At 44.6% G+C, this 16,039-nt stretch overlaps 1 protein-coding gene across 7 annotated transcripts in view; it reads right to left on the minus strand.

Moving 5' to 3' along the window:
• Positions 1-16,039, minus strand: part of TNIK (TRAF2 and NCK interacting kinase) — a 623,603-nt gene that overhangs the window by 253,401 nt on the left and 354,163 nt on the right. For all 7 annotated transcript variants that reach the window (XM_069213031.1, XM_069213035.1, XM_069213034.1 and 4 more), the window contains exon 7: positions 2,306-2,436. In XM_069213031.1, the coding sequence (XP_069069132.1) occupies positions 2,306-2,436 (131 nt within the window). The remainder of the gene's footprint in view (positions 1-2,305; positions 2,437-16,039) is intronic.

Here is a 16,039-nt window from a genome sequence, read left to right on the forward strand (position 1 = left end):
GTGTGGCAATGTCAGTTTCTCGCTAGACTCTTTATACACCCTCAGAAGAAGAGCACAACAGAACACGGAATACAGTGTGCAGATTTCTAAGCTGGGATCTTCTAAGAGCAAGGAGGATATTAAGAAATCTGCAGTTAGAGTATCCACTAGTTCTTCTGATGATTACTTCTAACTGAAGATTCTTCGCTTTTAAAACACGCACCAAACAGTACATGCCAAAGTGACGGATCTGTGGAGTGGACTTGGAATGAAAAGTTCTGCAGGATCAAATGAAACAAAAATCACTACCTTGAGACCTGGCCATCAAGGCAAAGCAAAAGTGCTTAATAAACATGTGCACTCACACCAATGTTGCAGCCTGATAGCTGTTTTAATAGGCACTCGGTGTGCCAACACAGTCGTAGCAGGCTTGGCCCTACTGCAATAAGCTCCCAGAGTTTCAGGAGGCAGCTTCTTAGCCAATGTGTTGCAGGTCTTATCCATCATGAGAGTACTTTTCTGTGCCAACAAATTGGACAAATAGCTTATCATCCAGCTGATGTTCTTTAGTGGGATCTGTGTAGAAGCTTAGGCGAGTCTCTCCTCTTTCAACAAGTGAAGCAGAACATTGAACCTTGGGAGAATAATGGACTGCTTAACTGTGAAGCTCTATCACAACATTCTGCAAGAAAGCCGTATTGGTTCTCAACATAAGCTTGTCTGGAAAAGTAGTGGTATAGGGTGCCTGCACAGACAGAACTGGAAACTCACTCTCATGATGACCTGAAATGATTTCAATCAGAATGGAAGTTTTGAAAGTCCGAAGATGAAGCTAACAGCTGTGCATAGGCTCAAATGGAGAGCCAAAAGAAGATGAGGACCAAAAGAAGGCCCCACTGCATCATTACTAATGGTTTGGGAGGGTCCAGGACATCAGCTTAATGTCTCCCTGCCACACAAAGATATGCTGTCACCCATAGACCTTCACCCATGCATCCAGGAAGCAAACCACCCACTGACCACTTGCAACTCCATGCAAATGTCATCTTCTTCAAAATGTGGGGATAGATTATTCCCATCTTCTCCATCATCATAGTCAGACTGATCAGAATCTGACTCAAAAAACATGATGAAACCTTTGAGGGAGGCTTTGTGGAATAGAAATAATTTTGTCTGAATCAGAAGGTACTGGGCCTGGGTGCGCTGAAGTGAAAGCAAAGAGTAACCTCGGTCAAGATCGATGTAGATTTGGCTCAATGTCATGTACTAGAGTCAGCACGAGGCAGAAGTGAAAGGAGGCCCAAGAATCATTGCAGAACCGAGGTATGTACCAGGTGCTCAGACAGAGACATGGATGGATTCTCCAGCAGTAACCCAACTGGATGCCTCTGCAGATCCTTGAGACTAAGCCACGCCAGAGGTGCAGGAAGAGTACCAAAAAATATGCACCATGTCCTCAGTAAAGGCCTTAACCTTCTGTGCATCGCCAATGTTTTGGGAATTCAGGGTAAAATGTGACCAGTTGAGCAATCCGCTCCACGACAAGGGATCTGGAGCAAGATCAGTTGGCACCTTGAAGCCTCACGCCTTCTCTTTGGATAGAGTGTTGAAGGAAGCGTGGAGTCACCTTGAATTCTTGCATTTCTTCTTAGAATCTGAGACACCGGACAACCTTGAATGCTAAGAGGACCTGTTGTGAGAGAGAAGTGGAACAAATCTATGGCCTCGACTTAGAGCAGGACTTACAAGAGGCCTGAGATTTCTTTTAGGGTTTGTTGATATACAACTTTGCTCAATGGTCCTGGACCGCCCTTGGGTGCATGTGGGCACATTCTTCACCGGTCTTGGAGTCATGCCCAGCTCAAGCACCAAAGGCAGACCTTGTGTGGGTTCATCACCAACACCTGTTTCCAACAACTGCAATGAAATTTGAACCTGTAGTCTTCAAGGGGGCATACTGAATAGCTTTGAAAAAAATTGGCAATCAAGCATTTCGATTAGAGCTCTAGATTCTGTAAAAAGGCACAGAAAGAAAGGAACTGACATCACTCAGCTGTGGGGCGCTTTATATGCTGCTATGTCATGTCTTGGTAGGAACAAAGTCAAGGCAGGTTGGCGCAACCCCACCTAGCACTGCTATGAAAGTTTTCAGATACAGTCTGGCAAATATTCTGAAGGTGAGGAATCTGCGGTTAGAAGTGTTCATCAGAAATGTATTTGGACTAAGGTGAATATCTATTTTTACAGGGTTGTTGAATTATTTTAACACCATTACACAATTATATAGGAAATTTGATCTGAAATTTCAACTGTCCAATTATTTTACCTTAAAGTCATATGTGGCATCAGGGTTTTCATCGCAGGCAATGACTTCTGGCGCCATCCAATATGGCGTTCCAATGAAGGTATTTCTTCTGCCCACAGTACGGTCGAGTTGAGCACTGACACCAAAATCCACTGGAAACAAACATTAGTGAAGTTACTTTAGGAACAACGTAAAACGAAAGAAGTATGTTACCGCAATTAGGGCAATAGACAAAATTCACATGTAACAAAAGTGTTTTAACCTGAAGTACATGAAATCATATACTCTTTACTTGTTAATGGCGCCAAGAAACCCTTTGGAGCGCTAAGTGAGTTACATAGATATATATTATTATAGGTATCAATTCTTCTTACACATTGGCATGCTACTGTGCTTAAAAAATACTCTCACAAGGAATCCAACTATTGGGCATGCCATGGTTTCGTTTTTTTAATATCTGAGACTTATAGGAAATAGGAGCACATTTAGAATTCTTTGAAGAAAACTCTGTACTTTTCTAGTCTTTGTCCGGAATTTCAAACGGCCTTTCCTTTGCCATCCTTTGAAGTTTGAATCAATCTGTTCAAAAAAAGCCTGCTGGCATTTCTAGGAATGTCTGGCTTCACTGGAGGCTGCTGACAGTACAGTTGTAATGCTTACTAAATTTGGCACAGAAGGCCAAATACGCAAAATAATGATGTCACTTAATCTGGCTTGGGTAATTATGGAAACCAATGGTGTTTACCAGACGCCACAAAATAATATTCCAAGTTAAACAATATTTTAATTCCACGCTATTAAGGATGGTTTATGGCTTAAGCAAAATGTAACTAGCCTATTGTTTAGTTCCCCTGCTCTCACGCAAACCATCCCTGAAGACTCAAACGTCGCTTTTGCCCTCATCATTGCAGCCCCTGTAGAAGGCGGAGGTCACAGTCAGCAGGGGTCGCTGATGAGCAGCCGACTCCAATAGAAGCAGACTTGGCATGCCAAAGTATCTTGAGGGTGGACGCTTATGGGTAAGCAGTTATGCTAATGGTGGCAGAAATATCAGAGGCACCCGATGCTCACAGTATCATATCTCAGCAGGCCCACTCCTATGTCAATAAAATGAATCCCATTGAGTAGGATAACGAAACATATCGGTGAGACCCAAGGGAGAATGACAGCATTATAAATACACGTTATGTTAAGTTACCCCTTGCTATGTTTGGTGTGCGGAATGCTGCAGTGGTTTGGAGGCACACAACACAGGGCACACACAGACTTCGCGTGCACAGTGAACAATACACCTATATTCCCAGTAAATTCAACCATCAAACAGTCCCTTATACACAAGCACATACAAACAAACTGGCACTAATGAAATCATAGCACCAATACATAACTATTTGCAGCAGGTGGGCAGAGGGTGATGGGCAGCGGGTGGGCCCAGCTTGATGGGCAGCAGGTGGGCCCAGCGTGATGGGCAGCAGGTGGGCCCAGCGTGATGGGCAGCAGGTGGGCCCAGCGTGATGGGCAGCAGGTGGGCCCAGGGTGATGTGCAGCAGGTGGGCCCAGGGTGATGTGCAGCAGGTGGGCCCAGGGTGATGTGCAGCAGGTGGGCAGAGGGTTATGTGCAGCAGGTGGGCAGAGGGTTATGTGCAGCAGGTGGGCAGAGGGTTATGTGCAGCAGGTGGGCAGAGGGTTATGTGCAGCAGGTGGGCAGGGGGCGATGCGCAGCAGGTGGGCAGGGGGCGATGCGCAGCAGGTGGGCAGGGGGCGATGCGCAGCAGGTGGACACAGGGCGATGCGCAGCAGGTGGACACAGGGCGATGTGCAGCAGGTGGGCACAGGGTGATGCGCAGCAGGTGGGCACAGGGTGATGCGCAGCAGGTGGGCACAGGGTGAAATGCAGCAAAGGAGTGCAAGGTGTTGTACGTCAAGGAAGCATTAGGCCATGTGCATCAGTGGATCATCCTACAATGAACTCTTCTGGTACAAAGAACTTGGCTCAATATATGGACGCGGGGGGGGGGGTGCAGTGAATAAAAATGATGTAATAAATGGGGAAAACATAAATATGCCAAGTGTGGCACTTTCAGCAAGGCACGATTTGTGGTAGCAACATTTTTTTATGCTAGGATTTTTAGGCCATTATCTATATTAATAAAGGAAAAACTACAAAGTTTGAAAGTGAATATAACTTAGACAAGATGTGAACAGTTTCTCCCTGCCGTATTTCCTATTGGTGATGTCACAGAGGAGAAAACCAAACCATCCCTTGCCTGCCCATTGTCTGCCAAGCATCCTCCCTCCTGTTGTAGCGGGGGTTTATAGATGCAAAAAAACAGCTGCTTAACATCACAGTCACTCAGTACAGCCTCGGTTACACAGACTATTTTTAGCGGGAGCCTCTTTCAAATAGTGTTTGTGGCTGCTGCACAGGGGTTTCAATATAATCCTTAATGCCACAAGGATTCAGTGACTTATTTTACGTTTGGAATGAAATTATCCTTAATTCTGATGGTTTAAACCACGATTATTAGGCTGATTCCGAAACCTTTGCAACTGGGAGGAGTGAGCACATTTATATTCATCCTACCTCGAAATCCCTGATCCCATCACAATCACAAACCTTGATCCGCACAGTCTTGTCACGGAGGAAAAGTTGGCATCAGACCTGTAGGAGCGGGGAAGAGTTGCATGGCCATTTTGGGCGCTGAAAGCCAGACCGAAAGGCTCTAGATGAAGCACCAACATCATGCAGGGACATGGAAATCACTTGCACTTCTGCCTTTATAGTCAAGTCACTCTGGGGAGGACCCATCAACTCTCACACATCCAGTCAGTGCACCCAACACCAATTAGCAATCAGGAAAGGCTTATTTAAAGGCACAGTCAGAGTCTTTGCAACTTCCTGCATATGAGAGAGGACCTGCTAGACTGCTTATGTTTGGCCAGACCTGCACCTGCTTTTCTGTTTTGACGTTTTACGTGTTCAGGCTTTACAGACCTTGCTCCAGGTCCTGTCTTACTCCCCATCCTTCAAAGAGGGAGTGCTCGAGGCTTCTCTTGCTCCCTGCTTTGCACCCATATTCAGTCTCCTCCCACATGGACTCATTGACTCCTGATCCAGTAAATCTTTCCCGAGGGTACCCCCTAAGTGACTCTACTCATTTGTTCTTGTGTCAGCTTCCTATCATTCTGCATATAAATGTCTGACAATTTCTCTGTTGAGAGTTCAGATTATCAGAAGCAATGCATTGTGGATCAGGTAGTTCACTTAGGAAGTAAGAACATAGTGTCAACATTAGAGACATCTTAATGATTGCCCCCCTTGTCTTGCTCCAGCTCTGTTAGTATCAGAGCTGTCTGTTTTTCTACCCCTGCTGGTAGTCCCTGAAGGGGGTAGGAAAGTACATTGTGTGATCAGTTTCTGAGGATAAATCGTTTTCCAGCCACCAGAACAGGACAGCAACCAATCATTGAAAATACATGGGAGCTCTATGTTGATTCTGTGTCATAAGAAGGTCTCTCATCAACTACACCAGATGATTAGTTTCAAAGAAGAGGAATTCCCTGGTTTGTAAACTGACGTTCTTTGTTAATCTGCGATGAAACCAAAAGTTTTCTAATTTTAGTCCACAGATTTTTTTGCTTTCTGTGATGTAGCTGTGGGTTTCCTCTGCCTGGAGAGCCTTTTGAAAAGAGGAGTTCCATGATTTGCTATTCCCGGTGAAAATCCCTTGAAATTTGGAAAATTGTCAGTCATGACCTACCAGATATGGTTGTTGTCCTTGCCTGTGGCCCACAGAGGGCACTAGAGCATCATCATTCTAGATTGTCAGTGAAAGTAGAACGTACTAGACTGAAACCCTGATTACTTAACATTGTTATTCAATATTCACAAGCTAAAAGCATATATATATATATATATATATATATATATATATATATATATATATATATAAAAATAAAATCTCTTATTGGCTGTTGCCACTTGGTAGTTGTAGTTAGGACCAAGTTTCTATAGACATTTTTTTTTTTTACTTGCCTATATTGTTGGCGGCGGTTGACAAATCTTCACAAATTTTCACAAAAAATATGACGCTCACGTCAACTGCTGTCTGGAAAGTTTCAGGTGATCGGTCAAGTGGGGGCTGAGAAGAAGGGGGGGTCCCAAAACATGTTTTCTCCATGTTAATTTTCATAGGAATTTGGAACAAGAATAGCAGCCAAACCACTAGGTGGATTTACACCACATTTGGCAGAAAGTTAGCTATTGGTTCAGAAAGTGACCTTTCTGTGATTCGGTGTAAATTAGTTCAGTAGTTTTTTAGTTATTAAATGAAAACCAAATTTGTGTATATATATATATATATATATATATATATATATATATATATATATATAGAGAGAGAGAGAGAGAGAGAGAGAGAGAGAGAGATGGATCCTCCTTGGATACTCCTCAAATCCTCCTCTGATCCGCCGCAGGTTCGAAGGAAAAGCAAGGCCCCGATTGGCTGGTTAGAACCGGACAAAAAAGTTGCAACTATTATTTTGTTTCTTGCATTGCCTGGGAGGGGGGGCAGGGTAAACCATATATGGCGGTCAGGGTACAGATAACCTGACCCCATAGGACACATGGAGGGGTCCCTCATGGGCAAAAAATCCCCCCCCCTTTAAAAAAAAAATATATATATTATTATTATTATTATTATTATTTTTAATCGACTGATCAGCAGATTTGAGGATCCTCCTGGGATCCACCTTGGACCCTGGGAAAAAGCAAGACCCTGATAGGTTGCGGCAAGCCAGACACAAATATTAACATGTGCGTTAAAAAAAACATCGAAATTCACTGAAAAAAAACAAAGGTTACGGGACGTTATAGTTAGGTTGACGTTTCACCCATACAAAACAATAGAAAGTCAGCAGATCTAGTTATACTTATTGTTATACTTATCTGAAGAAACTATAACTGATGCCGGAAAGTAACTTTGGGCAACAAGTTATAGGTTCTTAACATAAGTATAACCATAAGTATAACTATAACTGCTGAACTTCTATGGCTTTGTAGGGTTAACAGACAACCTAACTATAAAGTCTGTGTAACCTTTGTTTTTTCAGTGAATATTATTATATATATATATATATATATATATATATATATATATATATACACACACACACACACACACACACACACACACACACACACACACACAATCAGTAGTTCCTGCACAGCCTCCTTTCCTCCCAGCTATTCGCCCGGATTGGTCGCAGAAAGTTCTTAGTCTCATAATTTTATATTAAATTTCAGGCATAAAGTTTGCGGTGTGAGGAAAAATGTGTATATATATTTGTACTAGTGACTACAGATCTCAAATATGGAACCCAAGGAAACCTTCAGATGCATTGTTAATGTTTTCATAAACCTGACCTGCCAATCTGCATTGAGTCTTTATTTCCAAGTCTGCTTAAAACAGAGTGATCCAGCACCACAGTCAGACAATAGGCTGGAGAGTGGATATTTTGCGCCAGATCACAAAATATTTTTTTACTGGCGCTATTGATGTATTGCTTGCACTAAACAAGATTCTGGAGGCGGTAATGTGCGACAAGCATGTTGGTGCACATTTGCAGTTTGGTATTTTGCAATACTACTGATGTGTTCTGTAGTTTTTTGTGTAGCTGTCATTTTGTCCTACTTTATTGCTACGTGATATTATTTTATTGTAATACAGTTTTTGCACTGAATTCTGTTTTGTGTATTTTAATGTGCGCTTCCTTGTTCGGCTTTAATTGTGGTGCTATGTTGCTGGCATTGTTATGTTTAGTTGCTTCCTTTACGTACTCCAACCAACAAATGCTGCTGCATTTTCAGCCAAAGACAGCCCATGCCTTGAAGGTCCTGTGACGAGCAGCTCTGCTCACTTTTAAGATGGTAAAATAGCACCGCTCCAGCTCAGTCACTTAAGACACCAGTCCCCCTAAACTGTGCTCTTCGTCGGTGCTCACTTTATGTGATAGGGCCCCTTGTCTCCAAGCCGAGAGCACAGGTGGTCAGATTTGGCTAAATAAAAAGTTTGTGAAGCCGAAGACTGAGTTTAATATTAATGTTTTCAATTTGTGCCATGGATTGCATCAATGGAAAGAAAATCCTTGGCAATTCCCTGCAGGAGGCTAATGATGCTTTCACTCATCTGTTCAAAATCGTCGTGAAACTCTGGACTTGTGGCACCATTGAGTCTTATACCGAATACTTTATTCTCGTGTGCTGGTGGCACCAGTGCTTAATTTGTACATAAAAAGGTGCCGGTGCCCTATGCCCTCCTCTTAAACTCGCGGCTGCTGCAATTAAATGTGCGAGCACGGAATACTGAGGCGGCTAATCCCGAGGTCATTTACAGCCACTCCCTGCCCCTTCAGCTCACTCTAGTTGCTTTCTACTTTCTCCCTTTGTGACGCTTTTTCGTTTTTCCCTTCCTCCGCCTTTCCCATGTGTGTCTTTTCTCGCAGCAAATGCTTGGGGCAGAAGAATAAACCCCGGCCCTCAAAAACAAGTGCCGGTGCTCAGCACCGGAAACAACAAGCACAAATTAAGCACTGGGTGGCACCTGATTCCAGCACTCAGCTGTGCAACCTGCGCTGGCTTCGGCTGCCTTCTCAATGTGCTGTGCAGACAGTGTTGGACGCCTGGATACTTTTCTATTTGGCTTGTTACAGCTCCAGACGAGTAGGTATTGTCTTGTCAATGAAACTGTACGTCACCGATGCTGTCCTCACCTCTGTGCATTAACCTTTGTGCTTTTCTCCTGAAACTGCACATTACTGATGCTGTGGCGTTGCCTCAACAATCTCCGTTGATTCTCTGTACCTTCTTTCCCGATTATCGCTCTATCCCTTAGATTTGTTAATCATGCTTCCTGTGTTTAACATGCATCTTGCAACCCATGTAGGTCTTCTGTTAACTTACTTTCTTGGTTTCCTGTCGCAGTTCGCCTTAGTTTTCAATCTGTTGTCCCATTAGTGTCAGTCTCTCTGTTCCATGATACTCTGTTCTCCTTGCATAATTGGTTCTCTTGCTTGTTTACTGGTGTGTTATTAACCTTTGATTTCTATGATATGTTCCACTGTAGCTTTTGTAACTGTCGCACTTCTGTTCATTTGTGACTGGTAAGACTCCCATGCTCAGCTATATGGGTTTTTGCATGCTTGACACAGATAACTGGCTTGGTCATTGGACTCATAGAATTGTACACCTGGTGTAAGAGGAACAAACTAATTAGCATACCTCACTTGCCTTTTTTTTGCCACTGGATTGCTCCCACTTGTCCCTTTGTGTGTCTGAATACCTCTCAGTTTTCCTACTTGTCATATACTGCCTAGTATTCGAAGTCTCCGTAACCAGTTAGTGCCTAAACTAGCGTAGGCGCAGTGCCAAAAGACTGGACCTTCAAACCGACTTACTAGATTTTCAGGCTGATCTTGACATGTCTTTCTGCTTTTTCTTGAAAATATTGGGAAACAGGCATCTCTGTCTATGCATATATACAGGGAGTGCAGAATTATTAGGCAAATGAGTATTTTGACCACATCATCCTCTTTATGCATGTTGTCTTACTCCAAGCTGTATAGGCTCGAAAGCCTACTACCAATTAAGCATATTAGGTGATGTGCATCTCTGTAATGAGAAGGGGTGTGGTCTAATGACATCAACATCATATATCAGGTGTGCATAATTATTAGGCAACTTCCTTTCCTTTGGCAAAATGGGTCAAAAGAAGGACTTGACAGGCTCAGAAAAGTCAAAAATAGTGAGATATCTTGCAGAGGGATGCAGCACTCTTAAAATTGCAAAGCTTCTGAAGCGTGATCATCGAACAATCAAGCGTTTCATTCAAAATAGTCAACAGGGTCGCAAGAAGCGTGTGGAAAAACCAAGGCGCAAATTAACTGCCCATGAACTGAGAAAAGTCAAGCGTGCAGCTGCCACAATGCCACTTGCCACCAGTTTGGCCATATTTCAGAGCTGCAACATCACTGGAGTGCCCAAAAGCACAAGGTGTGCAATACTCAGAGACATGGCCAAGGTAAGAAAGGCTGAAAGACGACCACCACTGAACAAGACACACAAGCTGAAACGTCAAGACTGGGCCAAGAATTATCTCAAGACTGATTTTCCTAAGGTTTTATGGACTGATGAAATGAGAGTGAGTCTTGATGGGCCAGATGGATGGGCCCGTGGCTGGATTGGTAAAGGGCAGAGAGCTCCAGTCCGACTCAGACGCCAGCAAGGTGGAGGTGGAGTACTGGTTTGGGCTGGTATCATCAAAGATGAGCTTGTGGGGCCTTTTCGGGTTGAGGATGGAGTCAAGCTCAACTCCCAGTCCTACTGCCAGTTCCTGGAAGACACCTTCTTCAAGCAGTGGTACAGGAAGAAGTCTGCATTCTTCAAGAAAAACATGATTTTCATGCAGGACAATGCTCCATCACACGCGTCCAAGTACTCCACAGCGTGGCTGGCAAGAAAGGGTATAAAAGAAGGAAATCTAATGACATGGCCTCCTTGTTCACCTGATCTGAACCCCATTGAGAACCTGTGGTCCATCATCAAATGTGAGATTTACAAGGAGGGAAAACAGTACACCTCTCTGAACAGTGTCTGGGAGGCTGTGGTTGCTGCTGCACGCAATGTTGATGGTGAACAGATCAAAACACTGACAGAATCCATGGATGGCAGGCTTTTGAGTGTCCTTGCAAAGAAAGGTGGCTATATTGGTCACTGATTTGTTTTTGTTTTGTTTTTGAATGTCAGAAATGTATATTTGTGAATGTTGAGATGTTATATTGGTTTCACTGGTAATAATAAATAATTGAAATGGGTATATATTTTTTTTTGTTAAGTTGCCTAATAATTATGCACAGTAATAGTCACCTGCACACACAGATAGCCCCCTAACATAGCTAAAACTAAAAACAAACTAAAAACTACTTCCAAAAATTTCAGCTTTGATATTAATGAGTTTTTTGGGTTCATTGAGAACATGGTTGTTGTTCAATAATAAAATTAATCCTCAAAAATACAACTTGCCTAATAATTCTGCACTCCCTGTATATATATTATATATATATATATATATATATATATATATATATATATATATATATATATATGCCATTTATAGTCACTGATGAGAGAGCAAAGTGTAGGTCATTGGAAGATGAGTCTTGACAGAGCCATGAATTCCCTCCATTTTGACTACTTATCGAATTCAAAAGTTATTGGGTGAAAGTGATCTGCTATGCTCAATGCAGTTGAATTCCTGTGTTCCCACATAGTTCAGAAGTTACTTATGACTACATGAAACACTCTTCGATTCATTGTTGTGTGCACTGAAAATGGTGTAAATACACTTTGTTGAAAAACCTCACTCGAAAGCTTGCAGAACGCAGTGTTTTGCAGCTATACTCATTCAAAATGTTCCATAGTGACGTAACAGTGCAGGGTATCAGTTGAGCAGCCCATGCTATCCATAAGGTGTAGGAAGGTCCATCAAACCAAGATCTGCTTTCATGGGAAAACAGACAACTATGTCAAAGGATGAGCAAGCCATGGGAAGGACACTGGGTGGGGCCGTGGGCCTAAAGCTCAAATGAGGCGTAAGCGCTTAGAGTTACAGAGATCTGATGAAACACACCTTATCAGACCTGTCTGATTTACAACCACAGGTAGGGCATCAGGAGGAAAAAGGAAGACATATAAAGCACAGTGGGCAATCAATGCCGGATAGGAGGGCAAGTAAGAGGTCCATAGTTGGCATGGAACACTTTCCCACATAAATGAATAGAGCCGAAGATAAGCATAAAGATAAGCTTAAGGTGAGGATGTTAAAGATTCAAGATTTAGGATTAGAGCAAATTGTTGTGGTCAGGCCACTGCTCACATGTACCTCTAAACAAATCATTTGCCTTATAGGCTCCAAGTGATCAACAGAAGCCTGGACCAAAATGTGACTGGAAAACAGACCAATACTTGATGATCAGACAAATTCAGAAGATAAACATCCTTACATCCAAAGCAACTACAAAAAAGCTTATGATAGTGTACAAAATTAGATTTTATGACCAAGGAAAATAAGCAAACTTAAAAAAGAAGACATAATAATCTGTGGGAAAGTGCAAATTCATTCTTTTATGGAAATAACCTATAATAAAATGCCCCCGACACTGCGGCTAAGCACGATACAGCCTCTGCAGTTACTGTGCCACTGCGTCCTCTGCCCCCTGGGTGTAGCCTCCTAACCTAGCTTACTTCAGGTCCCCCTTCCTCCCCACCGCTCTTCCCGCTCTTCTTTTGCCCCCGCCAGGCCTCCCATGTCCTGCATTTTTTTCCCAATGCTGCGACCCTCCTGCCCTCTGTGCCTCGCGCACCCCAGAACCTACTTAATGGCAATCACTAAGCAACCATGAATTGGCACACTGAAGGCACTGCAAAGGCAAGGCCGTCTGCACCCTTCCATGCCTTGACTGCACCCAGTGGCAGGACCCCTTGATCTGCAACTCGGCACCAGTACTCCTCCAACAGATCAAAAACCTAAGACTTGGAACCCAAACTGCAGCATCTCCTCACCTCGATCCACCAAAGGCCCATTCTCCTGCCACAATTACCATTTCTCCTGCGATGTTGGAACCACCACAATATCCACCCTGCAGACCCCCAGCCACAAACTTCAACTCCACTGCATACTACTCAACGTCCAATCCCCCTGCAAGCACATCATAAAAATCTGGAACACCATCAGCACCCTTGTACCCGACATAATGTTCATTACTGAAACCCGGCTCATATCAGCATCTGCACCAGACATCACCAGTGCTACACCCCGAATATAAGATGATCCACTGCAACCGCCCTAACAGACACTAGGAAGGCACGGTCATCATCCACAAGGACTCCCTCTACTGCAACACCTCAGATGATGACAACATCCATCATGGAACACCTCAACTTCCAAAGTAAACCCGATGCCAGTACCACCATCACAGGAACCCTCGCTTACAGACCCCCTTACCTCCGCCACAGCTTCTGTACCTCCATCTCGGACTACATTGCCCTCTACCAATCAACTTCAACTACTAAATCTTCCTGCGGGAGCTGAACTTCCGCCTAGAAGACCTGGACCACATCAACTCTGCCTCATTCCTCTAAAATGTTAGCATTATTGGCCTCTCTCATTTGGTCACAGCCCCCATGCACAGCGCAGGACACACACTGGACCCCATTTTCTCCACCAGCGAGAGAGCCAAGTTCTCCCACACCATAGAGGTAACAAGGACTGACCACAAAATCGTCACTTCACCATCAAGGGACTGCCTGAATGTCAGATGAGACCCCCACCCTCCCCTGCCACAACTGGAGCAAAGTCACTGAAACACCCTGAATCACCACCCCCAGAGAAGCTATACATATTCCCGTGGACAGCCCCCAAACACTGCTTCAAAACTTCTCCAACTGGATGTTGTCAGCCGCCAACACCATCACCCCCTCAAAAGCACCACCAGCAGTAAGCCCACCAAGCAAACAAATGGTTCACCCAGAACTTTGAACCCTCAAACTTCACTGCAGAAAACTAGAGAGAAACTGGTGCATCAAAAAGAGCCTGGCCGACTACAACTCCTTCAAGTCTGCCCTCAACAAACACACCACCGACTCCTGGAGACCGAGAAAGAGGCACTCATCACCCGCATCAAGGCAAGCAACAACAACACCAGGGAACTCTTCAGCATCGTCAGAGAAGTCTGTTGCTCCTCTGCCACAGAGAACACTATCTACCCCTCCCAAGCCCTCTGCAACATGCTTCTTTCACCACAAGATCATTGACGTCTACAGCAACTTCGACCCCCAGCCCATCAATCTAGACCACCGCCGCACCCAAACTCCCACTCCACACCCTACCGGATCACCGAATAGGAGTAGCTTCATCATGACTTCCATCCACTCTGGACAGCCTGTGGACCCCTGCCCGCACCACTTCTACAACATAGGAAGAGAAGTAATCAAAGCCTCCCTCACAAAGCTCCTTAACACCTCCATTGTCACAGCCACCGTCTATGGCACTTGAAAGCATTCCAAGGTCAAGCCCCTCCTGAAGAAACCCTCAGCCGACCACAATGACCTCAAAAGCTACTGCCCCATCCTGCTCTTCCCATTCCCCGCCAAAGTCTTGGAAAAGGCATCAACCCCCAGCTCACGGACTCCCGCAAAGACAACAACATGCTAGACTATCTTGTTCTGGCTTCCGACCCAATCACAACACCAAGACTGCCTTGATCGCAGAAATCACCAACATCAGATGCCTCCTTGACCTAGGGGTAACAGTGGCCCTCATCCTCCTTGACTCATCGGCAGCCTTCAACACTGTCTACCACTGCACTCTCATCACCAGTCTCCACAGCACTGGCATCCAAGACAAAGCACTCAACTGGATCTCCTTCTTCCTTTCTGGCTGAACACAGAGGCACCTCCTTCCTCTCTTCGTCTTCACACCCAAAGACAACATCTGTGGCGTCCCCCAGAGCTCCTCCCTCAGCTTCACCCTCTTCAAATTCTACGTAACTCCCCTGGTAGACATCACATGCACCCACAGACTCAACATTGTCTCACATGCCATGACACACAGCTCGCCCTATCCCTCACAGACAACACTGCCACCACACGAACAAACTTCCAAAACATCATGACTCACATCGCCATCTGGATGAGAATCAACTGCCTCAAGCTAAATGCAGACAGAGATCCTCATCTTCTGGAACAAGCCTTCCCCCCTGGGATGACACATGGTGGTCCGCCGCTTTTGGTTCCCCACCCACACCATCTGACCATTCAAGCAATCTTGGGATTATCTTGGATATCTAACTGACCATGAAGCAATAGATCAACGCCGTCTCATCTGCCTGCTTCCACATCCTCTGCAAGATTTTCCGATGGATCCCTATCTCCACCAAGAAAATAGTCACCCAGACCCTCATCGCCAGCCGACTTGGCTACGGCAATGCGCTCTACGCTGGAACAACAAAACAGCTCTTTGACTCCAGACCATCCAGAACATGCAGGCAAGGTTCGTCCTCAACCTCCCCAGAAGAACCAGCATCACTCCCCACCTCGGGGTCCTCCACTGCCTCCACGTCAATCAAAGATGCCTCTTCAAGATCCTCACACATGCATACAAGGCCCTCCAAAACGCCAGACCCGCCTACATCAGCAACCACCTCACATTCCACCAACCAACCAGAGAACTCCGCTCAGCCTCACTCGCCCAGGCCCATATCCACTGCATCCATCACAATTGATTCGGAGGCCGCTCTTTCTCCAAGCTCGCTGCCAGGTTCTGGAACAACTTCCCCCTCCATATGCACACCTCCCATTCTCTGAAAGACTTCAGAAAGCAGATCAAGACTTGGCTCTTAGACTGCCATCGTCAGTGGGATGAGGCTCGCAACATCCCTTTGTGCTTAAAGACCCCCCTCGGGGTGACAAGCTCATGTTCTACAAGACCCTTGATTGATTGATATTGAAAGTTCATAATATGGCATTGTAAACACTCCTGTGGGTGTTAATGTATTGCTGCGTGAACAGAGCTGTTTTAGTCAATCAAGCTCATATAAAATGTTACTCCAGTGACCATTCATTGAAGTTTCACTACAAACCACCTTACACCAACTATGAAAATGTGAAAAATGCAAAATGGTGGTTATGCCAGAGGGTGA

Source organism: Pleurodeles waltl, chromosome 11 (genome assembly GCF_031143425.1).
Source record: "Pleurodeles waltl isolate 20211129_DDA chromosome 11, aPleWal1.hap1.20221129, whole genome shotgun sequence".
Taxonomy (NCBI): Eukaryota; Metazoa; Chordata; class Amphibia; order Caudata; family Salamandridae; genus Pleurodeles; species Pleurodeles waltl.